The sequence below is a fragment of the Pan troglodytes genome, chromosome 2 (assembly GCF_028858775.2).
Source record: "Pan troglodytes isolate AG18354 chromosome 2, NHGRI_mPanTro3-v2.0_pri, whole genome shotgun sequence".
Taxonomy (NCBI): domain Eukaryota; kingdom Metazoa; phylum Chordata; class Mammalia; order Primates; family Hominidae; genus Pan; species Pan troglodytes.
This window is the reverse complement of record NC_086015.1, coordinates 125,999,727-126,022,798: the sequence shown is the minus strand read 5'-3', so window position 1 is coordinate 126,022,798 and position 23,072 is coordinate 125,999,727. Positions and strand designations below refer to the sequence as shown.

At 39.3% G+C, this 23,072-nt stretch overlaps 1 protein-coding gene and 1 non-coding gene across 5 annotated transcripts in view; one reads left to right on the top strand and one right to left on the bottom strand.

The window, feature by feature from the left end:
• HSPBAP1 (HSPB1 associated protein 1) overlaps window positions 1–14,474 on the top strand; it is a 48,834-nt gene extending 34,360 nt beyond the window's left edge. For 2 of the 4 annotated variants that reach the window (XM_009445973.5, XM_054680267.2), the window contains 4 exons: window positions 519–690; window positions 3,283–3,366; window positions 13,344–13,454; window positions 13,582–14,474. In XM_009445973.5, coding sequence (XP_009444248.3) covers window positions 519–690; window positions 3,283–3,366; window positions 13,344–13,454; window positions 13,582–14,115 — 901 coding nt within the window. In that variant the 3' untranslated portion in view covers window positions 14,116–14,474. 4 annotated transcript variants of the gene reach the window in all.
• LOC112208864 (small nucleolar RNA U13) lies at window positions 5,452–5,555 on the bottom strand. Its single transcript, XR_002943415.1, has one exon. It is a non-coding gene; the product is annotated as a small nucleolar RNA U13 (small nucleolar RNA).
• Window positions 14,475–23,072: the final 8,598 nt, after the last annotated feature.

Here is a 23,072-nt window from a genome sequence, read left to right as displayed (position 1 = left end):
GTGCATGTCCACTCCCTAATGGATTAACTTAACAAATGTTTAACTTAAGAAATTTATAACCCAAAGAGGGAGAAGTCTGGAAACTATTTGGTGGATAGAACTATGAGTGTTTGCTCTGAATAAGATAAGAATACAGATATTTGAAAGGGTGGGGGTTATTGTGAATAGCTCTAGAGTCAGGGATGAAAACTATTTATGAGAAGGCAGACTTTGATTTGAGATAAGAAAGAATGATCTTATGAACTAGATTCTGTCCCAGCAATGTAAGAGGCTGCCTCATGGATGTCCTGAGACATCCATGAGTCAGCCCCTTAGTTGCTACACAACCTTCCACCCGGTATCTGCAGAGGGATTCTAGCGCTGAGTCAGAGATGGACAGGTGACCACTGATGGTGCCTATATTCCCTTAGGGATTGAATTTAAACAAGTAAAAATGAACACTTAGCTTTTGCCTTCTTCCATGTTTTGTCTTAAGGTCAGAGTACTAACTTGTATCTTTTTTTTTTTTTTTTAATTAGGAAACGATGGCATCTCTTTCCTCCTGAAGATACTCCTTTCCTTTATCCAACTAGAATCCCTTATGAAGAATCTAGTGTGTTCAGTAAAATCAATGTTGTCAATCCTGATTTAAAGCGTTTTCCTCAGTTCCGGAAAGCTCAAAGACATACGGTTACACTGAGCCCAGGACAGGTAATAGGGCTTTAAAACATTAATGACCTGCCAGGGGACACCACAGCTGTAACTCTCTCAAGTCCTTATGCTGTGTGCTTCCCCTCCCCGCGCAGTGCAAATGAGAATGTCTTCCCTCCCTCTGCTCTGCTGTTGGAAGGTAGCTTCCCCGGTTGTAGGCTTCAGACACAGACACCTCTGCTTCACAGGTCCGGGAAAGGAAATGGCAAGAGGGAACACAGCTCCTCCTATTGGTAAAGAGGAGAATGGACTTTGGAGGAAGACAGTCTACAAGAGTCATTTTCATTTAGGTCAGGAGAAAATGTTCAAGGCATGGGTACTCGAGCATCTCTGGAACATTTAATCACAGTTAGTATCTGTTCAATTATGATAGAACTGAACCCAGACACATAAACACAGGTCGGAATGCCTCCAGGTGTGGGCCAACGGGCAGAAGGAACCGAGAATGTTTGCTTTTAAGCAAAAATGGATGTTGTTTTCATAAATTACTAACTCTGAAACATTTCCAAAGGTATTGTACATAGTGCTGCTTCCCAGTGAGGAAAATTTCCTTTTCAACATTGGCACTTGCTGTCTGATATTTCATTAATAATTTGAAAGGTTTTCTTAGTCACTTAAGAAGACTTTATTCTCTCGATTATCCCTCTCCCTTGCCTGTCTTCCATCCATTGTACCCGTCTCACTCGCTCTTTTCCTGCTTCCTTCACTCAAGTACTATCAACTCAAACAATTTCACTTGACTGAGTTGCCTCAACCTGTTAGTCACTCTGCATTCCCCTCTCCCCACAGCCCCTGACAACAACTAATCTTTTTCTATCTCTAGATTTGCCCATTCTGGACATTTCACACAGTGCAATATTATAATACAGGGCCTTCTGTGTCTGACTTCTTTCACATAGCATAATGTATTCAAGGGTCATCCACATCGTAGAATGTTACTAGCACTTCATTTCTTTTTTATGGCTGAATAATATTCCATTGTATGGATATACAACATTTTGTTTATCTGTTCATCAGTTGATGGACATTTGGGTTGTTTCTGCTTTGTTGGCTGTTATAAGTAATGCTACTTTGAACATTCATGTACAAGTTTTGTGTGTACATATGTTTTCAATACTCTTGGGTATACCTAGGAGTAGAATTGCTGGGTTATATGGTAACCCTGTGTTTAAATTTTTGAGGAGTTGTCAAACTATTTTCCATAGCAGCTGTACTATTTTGCATTCCCACCAGCATTGTATGAGGGTTCCAATTTCTTTATATCTTTCCCAACACTTGTTTTGCTTTTTTAATCATTATTTTTACAGCCATTCCAGAGAGTGTGAAGTGGTTGCCAATTCATTTTCTCTTCTGTGTTTAATAGCCAAATTTGAGTGATTGGTTTTGCCTATTGTATCAGTTTTCCTTACATCCTATCCATTCTTTAATCCACTCAAACCCAGCTCTTTCTGTCACCACTTTACTGAAACTTTACTCTGATAGGACATGCATAACCTACTAATGACTATCAAGTGGCCTTTTATAGTTTCCAGTTTTCCTGAAAGGGTCTCTCTTTCTATTTCCCAGTCCTGCCTTGTTCATAGCAAATACCAGTAGTTTCCTAATGTGAAGCCCAAAAGCTTCACATCATTTCCATCTACTCTGCTCTTAATAGGAAATCTCATACTGAGTCTGGATAGATGCCATCCTTCTTGACTCTGCCCATTGCTTTTGTTTATTATACCTTCCTATTTATATCTTAACATTTAATAAGTGGACCTTTGCAAGTATCTCCTGTCCTTCTCAGACTCTCTCGATACCACTATTTTAACCATCCCCCTACTTAGAATTTCTCAACAACTCCTAGTGCCTACCAGATAAAATCTAGATTCTTATTCTGAAGTCCGCTGTCCCTAAACTAATTCCCCTACCTTATCTCCCGTTATTCCCTCTGTGATAGTAAGACTGACCTACTTGCTATCTTCTGTAGTCCTACCTCCCTCACCTGTACCTCTTATCCTTCCTGGCATGTCCTCATTCTTTCTGTGTCTAAATTCTCTCCTAGCCCGGGTTCAAATCACACTTCCTCCATCCATGTTGCCCCTGACCTCCCTAGTTCATGCCTGTTTCACCCACCTCTGAAATTCTCAAACACCATTGTCCCCTGATTTACCACTTTTATAATGCCACCTTTTTATACTTTATCTTCTCATTGGCTAGATTTTGAGCTGTGAGAAAACAGCAGCCACGTCCTATGTGTTTTACCTATGCCCTTTCTCAGAATGCATGCAACTATTTTGTGACGGAAAGGAGGAAAAATTAGAATCTCAGAATCATGTACTAAGATTTAGGTGCAGACAAAGAAGGCCCAGGATTAAAGAGAATAGAGATGCTGGCAGTATCCTTTGTAGAACATGTGAACTTGTCAATAAAAAAGGAATAAAAGGAAAAAAGGTTTGCGGGGTTTTTTTTCTTACTTTACTTTTCTCCAGCAATATTATTGTGAATTCATTTGTATTCCTTTTTTTCCTAGCAGCCTCAATTAGGGTCTGATTCTGACATAAAAATGAAACGTCCTGTTCTTGTGCTAACCATTCTTTGTTTGGTTTTCAGGTTCTCTTTGTTCCCAGACACTGGTGGCATTACGTAGAATCCATTGATCCTGTCACTGTCAGTATAAACTCATGGATTGAACTGGTACTTTTTCGTTGTTTTTTTTTTTTTAAGTAAGTGCAAATCATGCTTTTAAAAGATATATAAGGTCTGGCTGTACAACTGGGTAATTAATTTTTTTTAACCAATGCTTCAGTATTTTTTTTGTTGCAGTGCACTATAACATATGCATTCTGTCTTCTGTTAATGGATGTTTAGGTTGGAAATTGGAATTTTAGTGGTGTGCCACTCTCTTTCTTCTAAGGACACAGAATGTGCCTGATGCTGGCATGCAGGGTCCTTTCCCTTGACCAGTGTTGTTAGGAAAATTGTATTGGGCCTGGCCAGATTTGCCGATATGTGTCCCTTGTTGCCGCTCCTCTTTCACACCATCTGGGCTGGAAATACCTGCTTCTTGGTTCAGGGTCATTACTAATTGCAGAATTCTGTCTTGGCTTCTACATATTCTCAAAGCGGAGTCTTTCTTTCAGTGCTAGGTTTTTATCATTTCATTTCTGCCAGAAGCCTTTCCCTCTGATGTGTTAAGCTTAATCCTGGTTGCCTGCTCTATTTGACAATTAGAATAGCTGCTTGTTATGCTCAAGTCTGTCTCTTCAACTGGGGCCTTAATTGCAGCTGCCTCTCTTTAACCAGAGGCCCTGACTGCATCTCTGCTCTCCTTGACCTGAAGCCTGGATTGCATCTCTCTGCTCTGTTTGACAGCCGTATCCTCTCCCTAGTCTAGTTTTTCCTATCCTTTGCTAATAGGAATGGCTTTGGAATCAGTGGAACAGAAGGAATATTGTTACAGAAAGCTATGTTGTGTGGGCTTAGTGAAGAGTTGTAGCCCTTGAGGCTTAAGTGAGAGGTATGGCAGGAGATCAGTAGCATCACAGAAATTTCGCCTATAGCATGCTGAACTGGAGTTGCAGCAGATGTCAAGGTAGAATCCATGGAGAACTTCCACTCCCAATGCCAAAGTCATATCTACAATAGCCCTGACAGGTGCTTCACCTCCCAAGGAAGTTCGCTTGTTGTTAAAGAGTAGAGCTGTCATCTTTTTAAAATATTTGAAAATACCTCCAAGTTTTTCCATAATCTTTTCTTCTTCCATGCTCAAAACCTCTTACTTTCTTTAATGGGGTGTTTTTATGGGTGATTTTTTCCTTTTTCCAGACTTTTTACCATTCTGGCCATAGACTTTGGAATCAGGCAACTTTAAGATACAGGTTACCTTTGTTAGCTGTCTAACATAGATAATTACTTAATCTCTTCAAGCCTCCATTTTCTTGTAAAATGAGGATTATAATTGAACCCACCTCAGTAGAGTAATTGGACAACACATTGTAAAAGCATCTAATATAGTGCGTGGCATATGGGAAGTGTTTAAAAAGTAGAAATTGCTATGAGGAGGAGGGAGAGCTATTATGTCAAGAATAGTTCTCTTAATATATAGTGCCTGAAACTGAATATCAGTAGGCCTTATTTGGTAGAGTATAAGATTTCTACCCCACATGATCTCGATCCTAAATATCTCCAGTGCTGCTTGTAATATTGGGTTAGTTTTTTAAGTAATCTCATCTCACTTTAGTTTCATATTCAACTTTAAAATATCTGTGTTTTTTTTTTCACATGATCTGCTGTCAGGCAGGTTGAATCCTATCCTGTACCTATAAAGCTGATTTTAATTCTAAATCCAGTATTTCACAGTCATCCCTGTTAATTTTCATCATATTGGTTTGGTTGAGCATTCCAGCTTGACAAGATAATTTTAAATTTGGGTCTTATCTGTCATTTTAGTGAAACTTCAAGCTGGCCTGTGCCCTTTTGATATGTCCCCGTTAATTAGACTTTGAGTGTATCCTGGCTTTCTGGCACAGGAAGATATCCCAGGATACCCTTTCTCCTTTAGTGCCCCACACTTGGAAGTCAATCATTTCTCCAGGTAGCCACAGTTCTTTTTGTAGGAAATGGCATTTAGAAACTGAGATCTCAGCTCTAAATCTGTTCATTGCTCCTGGGTGTCAGTGTTTCTAGGCTCTTTCAGTGATGTAGCTAGAATGTGAGATAGATAGATAGATAGATAGATATTGATGTATTTATATTTCTAATTCATGTGTTTAAAAAATATATCTAGACAGGTAATATGCTGACGTCATAACAAGGCTTAAGGGAGGCATGTCTCACACATGAGCATGACACCCAATCATCAGACTTATGAACTATAAAAGTATCTAATTCAAGTTTAACATGATAGAATTTTTTATTTGTTTCTGTATTTTTATCTCTTCTCTTAACACTGAAAATCTGGGTCCTTAAAAACAGTAACATAAGGCCGGGCACGGTGGCTTACGCCTGTAATCCCAGCACTTTGGGAGGCCGAGGTGGGTGGATCATGAGGTCAAAAGATCGAGACCATCCTGGCCAACATGGTGAAACCCCATCTCTACTAAAAATGCAAAAATTAGCTGGGCATAGTGGCACGCACCTGTAATCCCAGCTATTCGGGAGGCTGAGGCAGGAGAATCGCTTGAACCAGGGAGACAGAAGTTGCAGTGAGCCGAGATCAAGTCACTGCACTCTGGCCTGGCAACAGAGCGAGTCTCTGTCTCAAAAAAAAAAAAAAAGAAAAAAAGAAAACCAGTAACATATTTACTTGCTTGCTGTATCCAGCAATATATTTTTTAAGATATCAAATTTGGCCGGGCGCGGTGGCTCACACCTATAATCCCGGCACTTTGGGAGGCCGAGGTGGGCAGATCACATGGTCAGGAGATCGAGACCATCCTGGCCAACATGGTGAAACCCCTTCTCTACTAAAAAAATACAAAAAATTAGCCGGGCATGGTGGCGCATGCCTGTAGTTCCAGCTACTCAGGAGGCTGAGGCAGGGGAGTCACTTGAACCCAGGAGGTGGAGGTTGCAGTGAGCTGAGATCGCGCCATTGCACTCCAGCCTGGTGACAGAACAAGACTCCATCTCAAAAAAAGAAAAAGATGTCAAATTTATGTTTCCAAAATTCAAATAGTAATATTACTACTAACCATAAAGCTTGCAAGTAAAAATTAAGATTTCTTTGCAATTCTTTTTATTATTAGACTGTATCTATCACTAAGAGGGATAGATACAAAGTCCTTTATTCAGGAGTCATTGTGAAGGAATTCTTTTCATTTATGGTTATTTTACTAATTGGATATTTAGTTAAGTTCATTTGTTTCAGTTTGTTTTCAATTTTAGGATTTACCTTTTTAAAATTTTGATCTAATTTAATATTTTGAATATGTAGAACATTTAACTTGTCAAAACTATGTTAAAAGTTATACTCAGGGAAGTCTGCCTTTCATCCCTGTTCCATCCACTCCATTTTTCCCAACCTTTATAGAGATCCATTTTTATTCATTTCTGGTTTATCATTTCCAGTGTTTCTTGTAAACATATATATGTATATCTATATATAAAAGTAAATGAATAGATATATTTATATATGTAAATAAGTATATAAACAGTCTTATATGTACAAAGTACATAAGCATATAAATACGTCTTTACTTATTTATTTATATACTTATTCAAATATATTTTAAATTTTCTATCCTTTATTCCACAGAAAGTAATAAACTATAGTGTTCCATACCTTGCTTTTTTCAACAATAATATCTTGAATTTCACTACATAATAGTACAGAGAAATATTCATATTTTTCTTCAACCACTGTCTAGTACTTCACTGTATGGGTGCTCTACTGTTCATTAGTTCCTTTAAGGATAGATGTTTGGGTTGTTTCCAGTCTTTTGTAATTACAAATAATGCCACTGAATAACCTTGTGCATATGTTGTTTTATATTTGTTGAAGTGTGTCTTTGGGGGAGATCTTAACAATGGATTTGCCATGTCATAGGGTAAATGTATCTTTAATTTTGTTAGGTTTTGCCAAATTCAGCTTCATTGTGATTGTGCCATTTTGCATTTCCATTAGTAGTATGTGAAAGTGCTTGTTTCCTCCACAGCCTCACCAACAAAATCTGTTGTTGAACTTTATTGTTTTTGAGTCATAATTAGAAACCAAGGTCGGCCGGGCGCGGTGGCTCACGCCTGTAATCCCAGCACTTTGGGAGGCCGAGGCGGGCGGATCACGAGGTCAGGAGATCGAGACCATCCTGGCTAACACGGTGAAACCCCGTCTCTACTAAAAATACAAAAAATTAGCCGGGCGTGGTAGCGGGCGCCTGTAGTCCCAGCTACTCGGGAGGCTGAGGCAGGAGAATGGCGTGAACCCGGGAGGCGGAGCTTGCAGTGAGCCGAGATCGCGCCACTGCACTCCAGCCTGGGCGACAGAGCGAGACTCCGTCTCAAAAAAAAAAAAAAAAAAAAAAAAAAAAAGAAACCAAGGTCATATGACCCTTTCCAGGTCATAAAGGAATTCACCAATGTTTTGTGTTAGAATTTAGATTGTTTCATGTTTTTTGCATTTCGATCTCTTATCCATTTGGAAGTTTTTCACTAGGATATAGTATAAGTTTGAGATCTAATTTTATCTTTTCCAAAATGGTAATAGGATTGTCAGGACCATCATTTATTTTACAGTCTGTTTTCCCTTCATGATTTGAAATGTCTGTTTAATCATATACTAGATACCTGAACATATCTGGGTCTATTTTGTCCATTGGTCTTTCTGCCTATTTATTTAGTGAGGTCTTATGTTTTAACATCAGTAGGACTAACCATTGCTTTGTTTTGCAGGGTTTTTCTGGCTATTCTTGCCTCTGTTTTTTTAATGTGTTCTTTAAAATCAGCTTGTCTAGCTTTAGGAAAAAAAAAAAACCTTTTGATGTTTTTTTTTTGATCCATATTAAATTTTATCTGAGCTTTATGATGTTGAATTGTTCTGTCCACAAATTAGGTGCCTTTCCATGTATCCAAGTCCAGTTTTGTTTTTGTTTTTGTTTTTACAGCTGTGTTTTAAAGTTTTCCTCACATAAGCTTTGCACATTTCTTTTAAATGTTTATTCCTAAATACAGTAGTATCTCCTTATCCTCGGGGGATATATTCCAAGATCCCCAGTGGATTACTGAAACCCCGAGTATTACCAAACCCGATTGTAATCAGTCAACACTTTTCTGTTCATGCCTTCCACCTACAAATGTAATGTCTTAACTAAGATGCAAACTTAATCCATTTTAACTAAGCACTTATGTGCTGTGGCTGCAGCTTTTGCAGTTTGAGGTGTGATAGCAAAACTACCATAATTTTTTCTCTTGACAGTTTTGTAGATAGAAGATTTCTTCTTACCATAGACCTTAGTAACCTCAGCATGCTGGTTTTCTTTCTCCTTATTAAGTCAAGAACTTTCACGTTTTCACTTAAAGGAAGCACTTTATGCCTTGTCTTTGGCATATCCAAATTGCTGGCATCACAACTCTTGTACTTTGGGGCTATTATTAAGTAAAATAAGGGTTCCTTGCATATAGGCACTGCAAATACCATGACAGTGATCTGATCACTGAGCTAACTACTGAGTGACTCAGAGGCAGGTGATGTATACTGTGTGGAGTGGAATGGTGAGAGATTTCATCACACTACTCAGAATTGCATGAAACTTAAAGCTTATAAATTGTTTAATTCTGGAATTTTTCACTTAATATTTTCTGACTGAGATTGCCCACGGGTAACTGAAACTGTGGAAAGTGAAACTGCAGATAAGGGCGGACTGCCATATTTCATCTTTTTTTGCTGCTAGGGTAAGGTCTTCTCTTCCATTCTGTCTTCTAACTGGATATTATTAGTGTATATGATATCTATTGATTTTTGTGTTAATTTGAATTATTTTATTTTGTGGTAGTTTTATATTGACTTTCTGGGGTTTTCAGGTATCTCTCAGATTACCTGAAAATTAACATAGTTTTTCTTCTTCCTTTCTAATTTGTTTGCCTATAATTGTGGGGTGGGGGTGGAGATTTGGTCTGATTACATTGGCTAATCCATCCAATTCATTAATAATAGGGGAGATAGTGGGCATCCTTGTCCTGTTCCTGACTATGAAATGCTAGATTTGCGGCTGAGTTGTATGTGTTTTATCATATTAAGTATCCATCAATTTCTATTTCATTACTTTTTGTTTTTTTCAAAATCAGGAAAAGGTATTGAATTTTGTTGAATTGATAAAGATGATTACATAATATTCTTCTTTAGTAAACACCTGGTATTGCAATAAATTATATCAATTGATTGCCTAATATTGATTCATCCTTAATTTCTGGAGTAAATACCACTTGGTTTTGATATACTGTTTTTTAATTTACCATAGTATACTGTTTGTTCATATTTTATTTAGATATGAATTTACATGGCCTCAATAACATGAAAGACTTCACCACAGTGTTTTAAAAGGCTTATTATATACTATTTAGTCATCTTTTGTATAATTTTCCAAAGGATTAGTATCATTGACTATAAACAGACTCCAAGGTAGTACTTAGAAGTAGGTAGCTAAGAACTTCATGCTGATTTCAAGTGGATGATTTCTGTCCTTCACCAAACCAGACCTCCAGTTCCTTCTTCAACATCTTTCTGTATAATTCTGTTTGAAGGCCATTCAATGTTTATTGAAAAACTGGAATGCACAATTGGAGTTAAATAATCATATCTTTCTCTGTCATATGTTGCTTTTATCATTGTCTCTTCAACATTGGACAATAATTCCTTCTTTTTGCCAAATTTAGCTCCAAAAAGCTCATAGGTTTTAGAGCCTACCATACTTATATAACTCAAGTTAACCCCAGGTTCTGATATTGCTTTCATGAATCACATACTTGGAAAAAAGTAGAGATTTTAGCTCTGTTCAAGTGGTGCAGGATTCATTTCTTCTTGGCTGGTGCCTTTTCATCTTTTTCACCTCCTTATTCGAGTATTGAAATGTATTTATCAGTATTTTTTCTAAACATTTTTAGAAAATATTTTGTTAATTTTAAAGCTTTTTCTCATTCTCAGCATTTTTCCTTTGTTATATCTTTTGTTATATTTATACATATAAAAGAATATGTAACATAATATATAATACAACGAGCACCAGTAAACTCATTACCTAACCCGAAAACTAGAATTTTTTATTTTTTTATTTTTTAGAGATGGAATCTCATTCTGTTGCCCAGGCTGGAGTGCAGTGGTGCGGTCATAGCTCACTGCAGCGTCAAACTCTTGGCCTCAAGCAGTACTTCCACTTTGGCCTCCAAAAGTGCTGGGATTACAGACATGAGCCACCATGCCCAGCCTAGAATTTTATCAGTAACTTGCATTTGTGCTGTGTTCTTCCCAATCCCTTTCCTGTCTGTTCCGTTCACTCTCCTCATTCTCTTGTTTAAACAAAAAAGTTTTGTCACATTATCTGTCCATCTATCCATCTGTCTTATCTCTGTACACATATGCACACATATATATTTTTTTCTATTGGTTCTCTTTCTTTGGAGAACCTTGACTGATATACCATATGACCCAGCAATTCCATTCCTAGGTGTATACCCAAGGAAAATGAAAATATATGTCCACACAAAAACTTTTTTTGTTGTTGTTTGAGACGGAGTTTCGCTCTTGTTGCCCAGGCTGGAGTGCAATGGCGTGATCTCGGCTCACCGCAACCTCCGCCTCCCAGGTTCAGGCAATTCTCCTGCTTCAGCCTCCTGAGTAGCTGGGATTAAAGGCATGCACCACCAGGCCCAGCTAATTTTGTATTTTTAGTAGAGACGGGGTTTCTCCAAGTTGAAGCTGTTCTCGAACTCCTGACCTCAGGTGATCCACCCACCTTGGCCTCCCAAAATGCCAGGATTACAGGTGTGAGCCACCGTGCCTGGCCCACACAAAAACTTCTACACGAATGTTTACAGTAGTAGTATTCATAATAGCCCAAAGTGACACAACTCAAATATCAATCATCTGATGAGTGGATAAACAAAATGTGGTATATGTGTACAATGGAATGTTTTTCAACTATCACAAGGAATGAAATACTGATGCATGCTATAGCCTGGCTAAATCTTATGGTATATAATGAATCTAATGTTATGTGTTATGTCTGTATCTGGTTATCTGACTGTATCTTCTGTTGGTTCTGTTTCTCTGAGGAACTCCGATACACCATATGATCCAGTAATCCCATTTGTATGAGTATATACGTAGATAGATATCTTTACATGATATCTACATGTACGTAAATGTAGATATCTATAAATACATAGATAGAAATGTCTGTATTTATATAGAGAACAAGAGATTGAGATTTACTTTAAGGAATGGGCTTACTTGATTATAGTGGCTGGCATGTCTGAAATTTGTAGGGCAGGCTGGCAGGCTGGAAACTCACAAAGGACTTCTATTACAGTCTTGAGGCAGAATTTTTTTCTCTAAGACATCTCAGTTTTTGTTCTTAAGGACTTCAACTAATTGGGTAAGGACCACATACATTATTGAGTATAATCTCCTTTACATAAAGTCAGTTGATTGTAAATGCTAATAATATCTTCAAGTTATCTTCACAGCAACATCCAGATTATTGTTTGACCAAACAACTGGGCGCTATTGTATAGCCACCTTGACTCAAAATTAATCATTACATATGGTAACTCTGTGTTTAACCTTTTGAGGAACTCCCAGGTTTCTGAAGCACCATTTTACATTCCCACCAGCAATGTATGAAGATTCTGATTTCTCTGCATCCTCACCAACACTTGTTAATATCTGTCTTTTTTTTATTAGCACTATCCTGGTGTGAAGTGGTATCTCATCATGGAGATTTGCTTTTTTAAGTTCAATATTGTGTTTCTAAGATTCATTTGTGTTGTCACATGTAAGCTGTTCATTCATTTTCACTGTGATATAATACTGTGTTAAGGTAGTCCATAATTTATTCATTATTAATATTTATTCATTGTTACTATTTTAGTTACTATTCATATATTAATATATGTATATATATCAATAATTTATTATATTTATAATAATTTATATATTATTCATTGTTCTATTGATGGATGATTCAGTGTTCAGTTTTTTGCTTCTATGAACAGAATATTCTTGTACATGTTTCCTGGCACACATGTGCAAAAGTTTATCTAGACTGTGTATAAATCTCAGAGTGGTATTGCTGGTCCATAGGGTATACAATACTCAAGTTTACGAGATAATGCCACCCATGTTTTCCAAATGTCTCTCTCAGTTTGCTTTCCCATTAGTGTATAAGACTTTTGTCTCTCAATGTCCCACTTGGAACTATCAGGCCCCTTTTTGCCAATTTCATGGATTTCTCAATTTGCGCTTCCCTGGCGGCTAAACATATCTTCATATGTTTATTAGTCCTCTGATTGCTCCTTTTTAAAATGCTTATCATTGTGTCTTTTGCCCATTTTTAAAAATTTGCTCATTTCTCTTATTGATATGTGTAGATTATTCTACAGATTAATATTTTATCAGTTATATATGTTACAGGCATCTAGTTTGTTTTTTTTCCTTTGTGGTGTTTTTTGGTAAACAGAAGTTGTTGATTTTAATGCAGTGCCTCATTAATGCTATACCTTATATTTACTCTGTCTTAAAGCCACGTTTAGATGGATAGCCATCTCATTCTTGTAGCCAAGCATGTTTATTGTAATTTTTCTTCCATCTCTGAAATAATTTGCTTGTCAGACTCTATAGGGATTATTCCTCTGTATGTGGTACTTTAAAAAAAAAACTTTAAACATGTCAAATAATGGAAAAGATTGGAGAAAATATCATAAGGTGATTCATACTTAAGGCCATGTCTTATAGATAGAATACATACTTAAATTTGATTGGTGAAATATTCTGCAGCTCTTCTAGATGGCAGGTGATAGTAAATACACAAAAATTGTGGTTCTACCAATAGCATATTCATTCCTTCTATAACAAAGCTTATATTAATGAGAGAACAGAAGATGAAATTAAAACAGACTTTATTATCTCTTAAAAAGCCATGAGACTTAACAAAAGTTAAAAGCGTGTTTTTTTAATTCAGGAAGAGGATCACCTAGCCCGGGTAGAAGAGGCAATCACCCGTATGCTTGTGTGTGCCCTGAAAACTGCAGAGAATCCACAAAATACCAGAGCCTGGTTAAACCCCACTGAGGTAGGCGGCTTCTGGTCTTCATCATGGCAGTTAGTTTCCTGTGGTAAACCAGCCCTGACTAGAGCATATGTTTTCCAGTATAACTAAATGTATGTAACCATTTTAAAGGGTTTTTCTTTTCCCTTAGGTTGAGGAAACGTCCCATGCAGTCAACTGTTGCTACTTAAATGCAGCTGTTTCTGCATTTTTTGATCGTTGCAGAACATCTGAGGTAGTAGAAATCCAAGCACTGAGAACAGATGGAGAGCACATGAAAAAGGAAGAATTAAATGTGTGCAACCACATGGAGGTGGGCCAAACAGGTAGCCAGAACTTGACCACAGGAACAGACAAACCGGAGGCAGCAAGTCCCTTTGGCCCTGATCTGGTCCCTGTAGCACAGAGGTCCGAAGAACCGCCTTCAGAAAGAGGAGGCATATTTGGAAGTGATGGGAAAGACTTTGTGGACAAGGATGGAGAACACTTTGGAAAATTGCATTGTGCCAAGAGACAACAAATAATGAGCAACAGTGAAAATGCAATTGAGGAACAGATTGCCTCAAATACTACTAAGGCTCCTTCTCAAACATTCATTTCTACGGATGACTTGCTGGACTGCTTGGTGAATCCACAAGTAACCAGGATGGTGGCACAACTTTTGATACAAGGAAGAAGTTTATGATGCAAGTGGAAGATGACTTTTAAAATAATATTTTTTAAATATATATTTTTAAGTAGTATGACTAAAATAAAGATGAACCAGCAAAAGGTCAGTTTGCACGTTTGTAAATGTATTTATCCTTACCGAATTACATGTCAGTCTGTTGCCACCTTCTTTCATGCACATTCCTCTTTGGCCAAACTGGCTGCTCTTTGTTTGTAAGCTTTTGTTCCTCTCTCATCCCATACTTTTAGCCTGTGTCAAATGTAAGTCCCAAGTATTTCCAGCAGGAAGTAATGTCTTCCTCAGCCTCAACCAGGGACCAGCCGGCTGCTTACTTTTGCAAATAAAATTTTACTAGAACACGGCCATGCCATTCATTTACATATTGTCTATGATGTCTTCAGGATTACGACGGCAGTGTTGAGTAGTGACAGAGAGTGTATGGCCCAGAAAAAATATTCAGTATCTGTTCCTTTACAGAAAAGCTTTGTCAGCCTCTGGTCTAATGGATCCAGTGGGTCTGGAGTCTAGCCTCGCTCTGAAGTGATCTCACTTGTAACAGCTGCAGAATTCTCACTGGTTATCCCCTGTCATTCAGAGTAGGATACCAATCAGGAGAAAAGTAGTTGTGGGTTCAGTATGAGGCCTCTTTAGGCAAGGAACTTGGACATCTAGGGACACCAATCCTAGGGCTAAAAAGGACGCAAACTCCCCAAACAGTGACTAAAGGCTTAGCTCAGTGAAATTGATCCCACTCTCATTACATTTGCAAGATCCAGGGATAATTAATTACCATTACTGTCTAAGAAGGAATTCAGAAATTAGAAAAGCATATTGATCTCTGAGTAACCATGCATGAAACAAATACACAACAGAAAAGATATGCAAAGTCACCTTTGAGATGAACTGATTGCTGGCTATCCTACTGTCCTCAAGGTAATGAGTATCAGTAAATCCAAAGAAAGTATGTGTTGTCACAGAGGGAAGGAGGGTGTTGTTATGTAAGCATGCCAGGGAAAGAAGGGCCTGAAAAGAGCCCTTCTGTGGCTTTTATCTCCATCTGACCACTATGTATTTACCTATGAATTTCATTACTATCTCTCTCAACCAAAATGTAACTCCTTAAGGGTAGGGACTGTGATTATTGCTGTTATTTGTAGAGCCGCAATGAGTACCCAGCATGTAGTAGGTGCTTATTAAATATTTGAATGAATGAATAATAAAAATGAGACCTCATTGACAATACCTCATCAAGTACATTGGGACAGAGAATGTGGCCAAAGTAAGGTAGCTGTGATTCTTGGTATAGTCCTTTATTTATTTATTTATTTATTCATTCATTTTATTATTATTGTACTTTAAGTTTTACGGTGCATGTGCACAATGTACAGGTTTGTTACATGTGTATACATGTGCCATGTTGGTGTACTGCACCCATTAACTCATCATTTAGCATTAGGTGTATCTCCTAATGCTATCCCTCCCCCTCCCCCCACCCCACAACAGGCCCCGGTGTGTGATGTTCCCCTTCCTATGTCCATGTGTTCTCATTGTTCAATTCCCACCTATGAGTGAGAACGTGCAGTGTTTGGTTTTTTTGTCCTTGCGATAGTTTGCTGAGAATGATGATTTCCAGTTTCATCCATGTCCCTACAAAGGACATGAACTCATCCTTTTTTATGGCTGCATAGTATTCCATGGTGTATATGTGCCACATTTTCTTCATCCAGTCTATCGTTGTTGGACATTTGGGTTGGTTCCAAGTCTTTGCTATTGTGAATAGTGCTGCTATAAACATACGTGTGCATGTGTCTTTATAGCAGCATGATTTATAGTCCTTTGGGTATATACCCAGTAATAGGATGGCTGGGTCAAATGGTATTTCTAGTTCTAGATGCTTGAGGAATCGCCACACTGACTTCCACAATGGTTGAACTAGTTTACAGTCCCACTAACAGTGTAAAAGTGTTCCTGTTTCTCCACATCCTTTCCAGCACCAGTTGTTTCCTGACATTTTAATGATTGCCATTCTAACTGGTGTGAGATGGTATCTCATTGTGGTTTTGATTTGCATTTCTCTGATGGCCAGTGATGATGAGCATTTTTTCATGTGTTTTTTGGCTGCATAAATGTCTTCTTTTGAGAAGTGTCTGTTCATGTCCTTTGCCCACTTTTTGATGGGGTTGTTTGTTTTTTTCTTGTATATTTGTTTGAGTTCATTGTAGATTCCGGATATTAGCCGTTTGTCAGATGAGTAGGTTGTGAAAATTTTCTCCCATTCTGTAGGTTGCCTGTTCACTCTGATGGTAGTTTCTTTCGCTGTGCAGAAGCTCTTTAGTTTAATTAGATCCCATTTGTCAATTTTGGCTTTTGTTGCCATTGCTTTTGGTGTTTTAGACATGAAGTCCTTGCCCATGCCTACGTCCTGAATGGTATTGCCTAGGTTTTCTTCTAGGGTTTTTATGGTTTTAGGTCTAACATGTAAGTCTTTAATCCATCTTGAATTAATTTTTGTATAAGGTGTAAAGAAGGGATCCAGTTTCAGCTTTCTACATATGGCTAGCCAGTTTTCCCAGCACCATTTATTAAATAGGGAATCCTTTCCCCATTGCTTGTTTTTGTCAAGTTTGTCAAAGATCAGATAGTTGTAGACATGTGGCATTATTTCTGAGGGCTCTGTTCTGTTCCATTGATCTATATCTCTGTTTTGGTACCAGTACCATGCTGTTTTGGTTACTGTAGCCTTGTAGTATAGTTTGAAGTCAGGTAGCGTGATGCCTCCGGCTTTGTTCTTTTGGCTTAGGATTGACTTGGCGATGCGGGCTCTTTTTTGGTTCCATATGAACTTTAAAGTAGTTTTTTCCAATTCTGTGAAGAAAGTCATTGGTAGCTTGATGGGGATGGCATTGAATCTGTAAATTACCTTGGGCCGTATGGCCATTTTCACAATATTGATTCTTCCAACCCATGAGCATGGAATGTTCTTCCATTTGTTTATATCCTCTTTTATTTCATCGAGCAGTGGTTTGTAGTTCTTCTTGAAGAGGTCCTTCACATCCCTTGTAAGTTGGATTCCTAGGTATTTTATTCTCTTTGAAGCAATTGTGAATGGGAGTTCACTCATGATTTGGCTCTCTGTTTGTCTGTTATTGGTGTATAAGAATGCTTGTGATTTTTGTACATTAATTTTGTATCCTGAGACTTTGCTGAAGTTGCTTATCAGCTTAAGGAGATTTTGGGCTGAGACAGTGGGGTTTTCTAGATATACAATCATGTCATCTGCAAACAGGGACAATTTGACTTCCTCTTTTCCTAATTGAATACCCTTTATTTCCTTCTCCTGCCTAATTGCCCTGGCCAGAACTTCCAACACTATGTTGAATAGAAGTGGTGAGAGAGGGCATCCCTGTCTTGTGCCAGTTTTCAAAGGGAATGCTTCCAGTTCTTGCCCATTCAGTATGATACTGGCTGTGGGTTTGTCATAGATAGCTCTTATTATTTTGAGATACATCCCATCAATACCTAATTTATTGAGAGTTTTTAGCATGAAGCGTTGTTGAATTTTGTCAAAGGCCTTTTCTGCATCTATTGAGATAATCATGTGGTTTTTGTCTTTGGTTCTGTTTATATGCTGGATTACATTTATTGATTTGCGTTTGTTGAACCAGCGTTGCATCCCAGGGATGAAGCCCACTTGATCATGGTGGATAAGCTTTTTGATGTGCTGCTGGATTCGGTTTGCCAGTATTTTATTGAGGATTTTTGCATCAATGCTCATCAAGGATATTGTTCTAAAATTCTCTTTTTTGGTTGTGTCTCTGCCAGGCTTTGGTATCAGGATGATGCTGGCCTCATGAAATGAGTTAGGGAGGATTCCCTCTTTTTCTATTGATTGGAATAGTTTCAGAAGGAATGGTACCAGCTCCTCCTTGTACCTCTGGTAGAATTCGGCTGTGAATCCATCTGGTCCTGGACTCTTTTTGTTGGTAAACTATTGATTATTGCCACAATTTCAGAGCCTGTTATTTGTCTATTCAGAGATTCAACTTCTTCCTGGTTCAGTCTTGGGAGGATGTATGTGTCGAGGAATTTATCCATTTCTTCTAGATTTTCTAGTTTATTTGTGTAGAGGTGTTTGTAGTATTCTCTGATGGTAGTTTGTATTTCTGTGGGATCGGTGGTGATATCCCCTTTATCATTTTTTATTGCGTCTATTTGATTCTTCCCTCTTTTCTTCTTTATTAGTCTTGCTAGCGGTCTATCAATTTTGTTGATCTTTTCAAAAAACCAGCTCCTGGATTCATTACTTTTTTGAAGGGTTTTTTGTGTCTCTATTTCCTTCAGTTCTGCTCTGATTTTAGTTATTTCTTGCCTTCTGCTAGCTTTTGAATGTGTTTGCTCTTGCTTTTCTAGTTCTTTTAATTGTGATGTTAGGGTGTCAATTTTGGATCTTTCCTGCTTTCTCTTGTGGGCATTTAGTGCTATAAATTTCCCTCTACACACTGCTTTGAATGTGTCCCAGAGATTCTGGTATGTTGTGTCTTTGTTCTTGTTGGTTTCAAAGAACATCTTTATTTCTGCCTTCATTTCGTTATGTACCCAGTAGTCATTCAGGAGCAGGTTTTTCAGTTTCCATGTAGTTGAGCAGTTTTGAGTGAGTTTCTTAATCCTGAGTTCTAGTTTGATTGCACTGTGGTCTGAGAGACAGTTTGTTGTAATTTCTGTTCTTTTACATTTGCTGAGGAGAGCTTTACTTCCAACTATGTGGTCAATTTTGGAATAGGTGTGGTGTGGTGCTGAAAACAATGTATATTCTGTTGATTTGGGGTGGAGAGTTCTGTAGATGTCTGTTAGGTCCGCCTGGTGCAGAGCTGAGTTCAATTCCTGGGTATCCTTGTTAACTTTCTGTCTCGATCCGTCTAATGTTGACAGTGGGGTGTTAAAGTCTCCCATTATTATTGTGTGGGAGTCTAAGTCTCTTTGTAGGTCACTCAGGACTTGCTTCATGAATCTGGGTGCTCCTGTATTGGATGCATATATATTTAGGATAGTTAGCTCTTCTTGTTGAATTGATCCCTTTACCATTATGTAATGGCCTTCTTTGTCTCCTTTGATCTTTGTTGGTTTAAAGTCTGTTTTATCAGAGACTAGGATTGCAACCCCTGCCTTTTTTTGTTTTCCATTTGCTTGGTAGATCTGCCTCCATCCCTTGATTTTGAGCCCATGTGTGTCTCTGCACATGAGATGGGTTTCCTGAATACAGCACACTGATGGGTCTTGACTCTTTATCCAATTTGCCAGTCTGTGTCTTTTAATTGGAGCATTTAGCCCATTTACAATTTAAAGTTAATATTGTTATGTGTGAATTTGATCCTGTCATTATGATATTAGCTGGTTATTTTGCTCGTTAGTTGATGCAGTTTCTTCCTAGCCTTGACGGTCTTTACAATTTGGCATGTTTTTGCAGTGGCTGGTACCGGTTGTTCCTTTCCATGTTTAGTGCTTCCTTCAGGAGCTCTTTTAGGGCAGGCCTGGTGGTGACAAAATCTCTCAGCATTTGCTTGTCTGTAAAGTATTCTATTTCTACTTCACTTGTGAAGCTTAGTTTGGCTGGATATGAAATTCTGGGTTGAAAATTCTTTTCTTTAAGAATGTTGAATATTGGCCCCCACTCTCTTCTGGCTTGTAGAGTTTCTGCCGAGAGATCCGCTGTCAGTCTGATGGGCTTCTCTTTGTGGGTAACCCGACCTTTCTCTCTGGTTGCCCTTAACATTTTTTCCTTCATTTCAACTTTGGTGAATCTGACAATTATGTGTCTTGGAGTTGCTCTTCTCGAGGAGTATCTTTGTGGCGTTCTCTGTATTTCCTGAATCTGAATGTTGGCCTGCCTTGCTAGATTGGGGAAGTTCTTCTGGATAATATCCTGCAGAGTGTTTTCCAACTTGGTTCCATTCTCCCCGTCACTTTCAGGTACACCAATCAGACGTAGATTTGGTCTTTTCACATAGTCCCATATTTCTTGGAGACTTTGTTCTTTTCTTTTTATTCTTTTTTCTCTAAACTTCCCTTCTCACTTCATTTCATTCATTTCATCTTCCATCACTGATACCCTTTCTTCCAGTTGATCACATTGGCTCCTGAGGCTTCTGCATTCTTCACGTAGTTCTTGAGCCTTGGTTTTCAGCTCCATCAGCTCCTTTAAGCACTTCTCTGCATTGGTTATTCTAGTTATACATTCGTCTAATTTTTTTTCAAAGTTCTTAACTTCTTTGCCATTGGTTTGATTGAATTTCCTCCTGTAGCTCAGAGTAGTTTGAGCGTCTGAAGACTTCTTCTCTCAACTCGTCAAAGTCATTCTCCGTCCAGCTTTGTTCCATTGCTGGTGAGGAGCTGCGTTCCTTTGGAGGAGGAGAGGCGCTCTGCTTTTTAGAGTTTCCAGTTTTTCTGCTTTGTTTTCTCCCCATCTTTGTGGTTTTATCTACTTTTGGTCTTTGATGATGGTGACGTACAGATGGGTTTTTGGTGTGCATGTCCTTTGTTAGTTTTCATTCTAACAGACAGGACCCTCAGCTGCAGGTCTGTTGAAGTTTGCTAGAGGTCCACTCCAGATGCTGTTTGCCTGGGTATCAGCAGCGGTGGCTGCAGAACAGCGGTGGCTGTAGAACAGCGGATTTTCGTGAACCACAAATGCTGCTGCCTGATCGGTCCTCTGGAAGTTTTGTCTCAGAGGAGTACCCGGCCGTGTGAGGTGTCAGTCTGCCCCTGCTGGGGGGTGCCTCCCAGTTAGGCTGCTCGAGGGTCAGGGACCCACTTGAGGAGGCAGTCTGCCCGTTCTCAGATCTCCAGCTGCGTGCTGGGAGAACCACTACTCTCTTCAAAGCTGTCAGACAGGGACATTTAAGTCTGCAGAGGTTACTGCTGTCTTTTTGTTTGTCTGTGCCCTGCCCCCAGAGGTGGGGCCTACAGTGGCAGGCAGGCCTCCTTGAGCTGTGGTGGGCTCCACCCAGTTGGAGCTTCCCGGCTGCTTTGTTTACCTAAGCAAGCCTGGGCAATGGCAGGCGCCCCTCCCCCAGCCTGACTGCCACCTTGCAGTTTGATCTCAGACTGCTATGCTAGCAATCAGCGAGAGTCGGTGGGTGTAGGACCCTCCGAGCCATATGTGGGATATAATCTCCTGGTGTGCTGTTTTTTAAGCCCGTTGGAAAAGCGCAGTATTCGGGTGGGAGTGACCCAATTTTCCAGGTGCTGTCTGTCACCCCTTTCTTGGACTGGGAAAGGGAACTCCCTGACCCCTTGCACTTCCTGAGTGAGGCAATGCCTCGCCCTGCTTTGGCTTGCGCACGGTGCGCTGCACCCACTGTCCTGCACCCACTGTCTGGCACTCCCTAGTGAGATGAACCCAGTACCTCAGATGGAAATGCAGAAATCACCTGTCTTCTGCGTCGCTCATGCTGGGAGCTGTAGACCGGAGCTGTTCCTATTCGGCCATCTTGGCTCCACCCCCACCTTGGTATATTCCTATTGCAGAAATAGACATCGTTTACTGCAGATATTTTACTTTTTATGCTTCCTACTCCTTTGACCACTTTTTCAAACTGCAGATAGTGACCTATTATAAAATCAGTGTAGTGGGTGAGACTAGCATGTTTTTTTTGCTCTGTTTTGGTTTTTTGTTTCGAGATGGAGTCTCGCTCTGTTGCTCAGGCCGGAGTGCAGTGGCCCGATCTCAGCTCACTGCAACCTCTGCCACCTGGGTTCAAGCGATTTTCTCAGCCTCCTGAGTAGCTGGGATTATAGGTGCACACCACCATGCCCAGCTAATTTTTGTATTTTTTTTTAGTAGAGACAGGGTTTCACCATATTGGCCATGCTGGTCTCGAACTCCTGACCGTGTTATCTGCCCACATCAGCCTCCCAAAGTGCTGGGATTACAGAGACTAGCTTTTTTTTTTTTAATGGAATAAAATAATGTCACTGAACTGGAATACTCTATTATTTCAGGACACCTTTATGAAAAATATTTCAGGGTAAGTATATCTCATAAAACTTTTCAGTTACATCTGTGTATGTATTGGGCTTGATATAAAATGTATTTTTTAGTGTAGGTTGGGGTCAGGAAAGTTTACAAGGTGTTTTGAGACAAAACATTTAATTCAATTAGAGTTAAGTCTTTGACATGCTGAGACCTGGGAGAAGAGTTAACACATTGTTATGTATGGATTTCTATGGTATGAAATGGATTATGGGGGGTAATTTCCTGATTTCGTAGAGACTACAAGGCAGCAAGAGATTCTGGTTATCCGCAAAGAGTGATGTGAGAAAAGAGTGAAAGGGGGGCTGTCAGCCACTACAGTAGCTGGGTCCCTTTTCTTCCTGCATTCCACAGGTAAGCTGCCTGAGTGAGTGATACCATTGATTAAAGAGACCCTCAGCTGGGCGCGGTGGCTCATGCCTGTAATCCCAGCACTTTGGGAGGCCAAGGTGGGCAGATCACCTGAGGTCAGGAGTGTGGGACCAGCCTGGCAAACATGGTGAAACCCCATCTCTACTAAAAATAAAAAATTAGCCGAGTGTGGTGGCGCACACCTGCAGTCCCAGCTACTCGGGAGGCTGAGGCAAGAGAATTGCTTGAACCCAGTAGGCAGAGGTTGCCATGAGCCAAGATCACACCACTGCACTCCAGCCTGGGCGCCAAAGTAGTTAAAGAATACAAACCCGGCCGAATGTGCCTATAATCCCAGCTAAGCCAGGGAGATTGCTTGAGCCCAGCTTGAGCAACATAGTAAAACCTCTATCCTTAAAAAAATTAAAAAATAAATAAAAGCTCAGCCTTCTGCCTAACATCACAGAATCAAGGGAGCAGCAGCAGCTGCCTTATCCATTAGGTGCAGTAGACAATGGCTAGGGCCCATGAATCTTTTAGGAGGCCACAAAAATGTTTTAGTTTCTTTTAAAATGAGGAACAAAATATATAA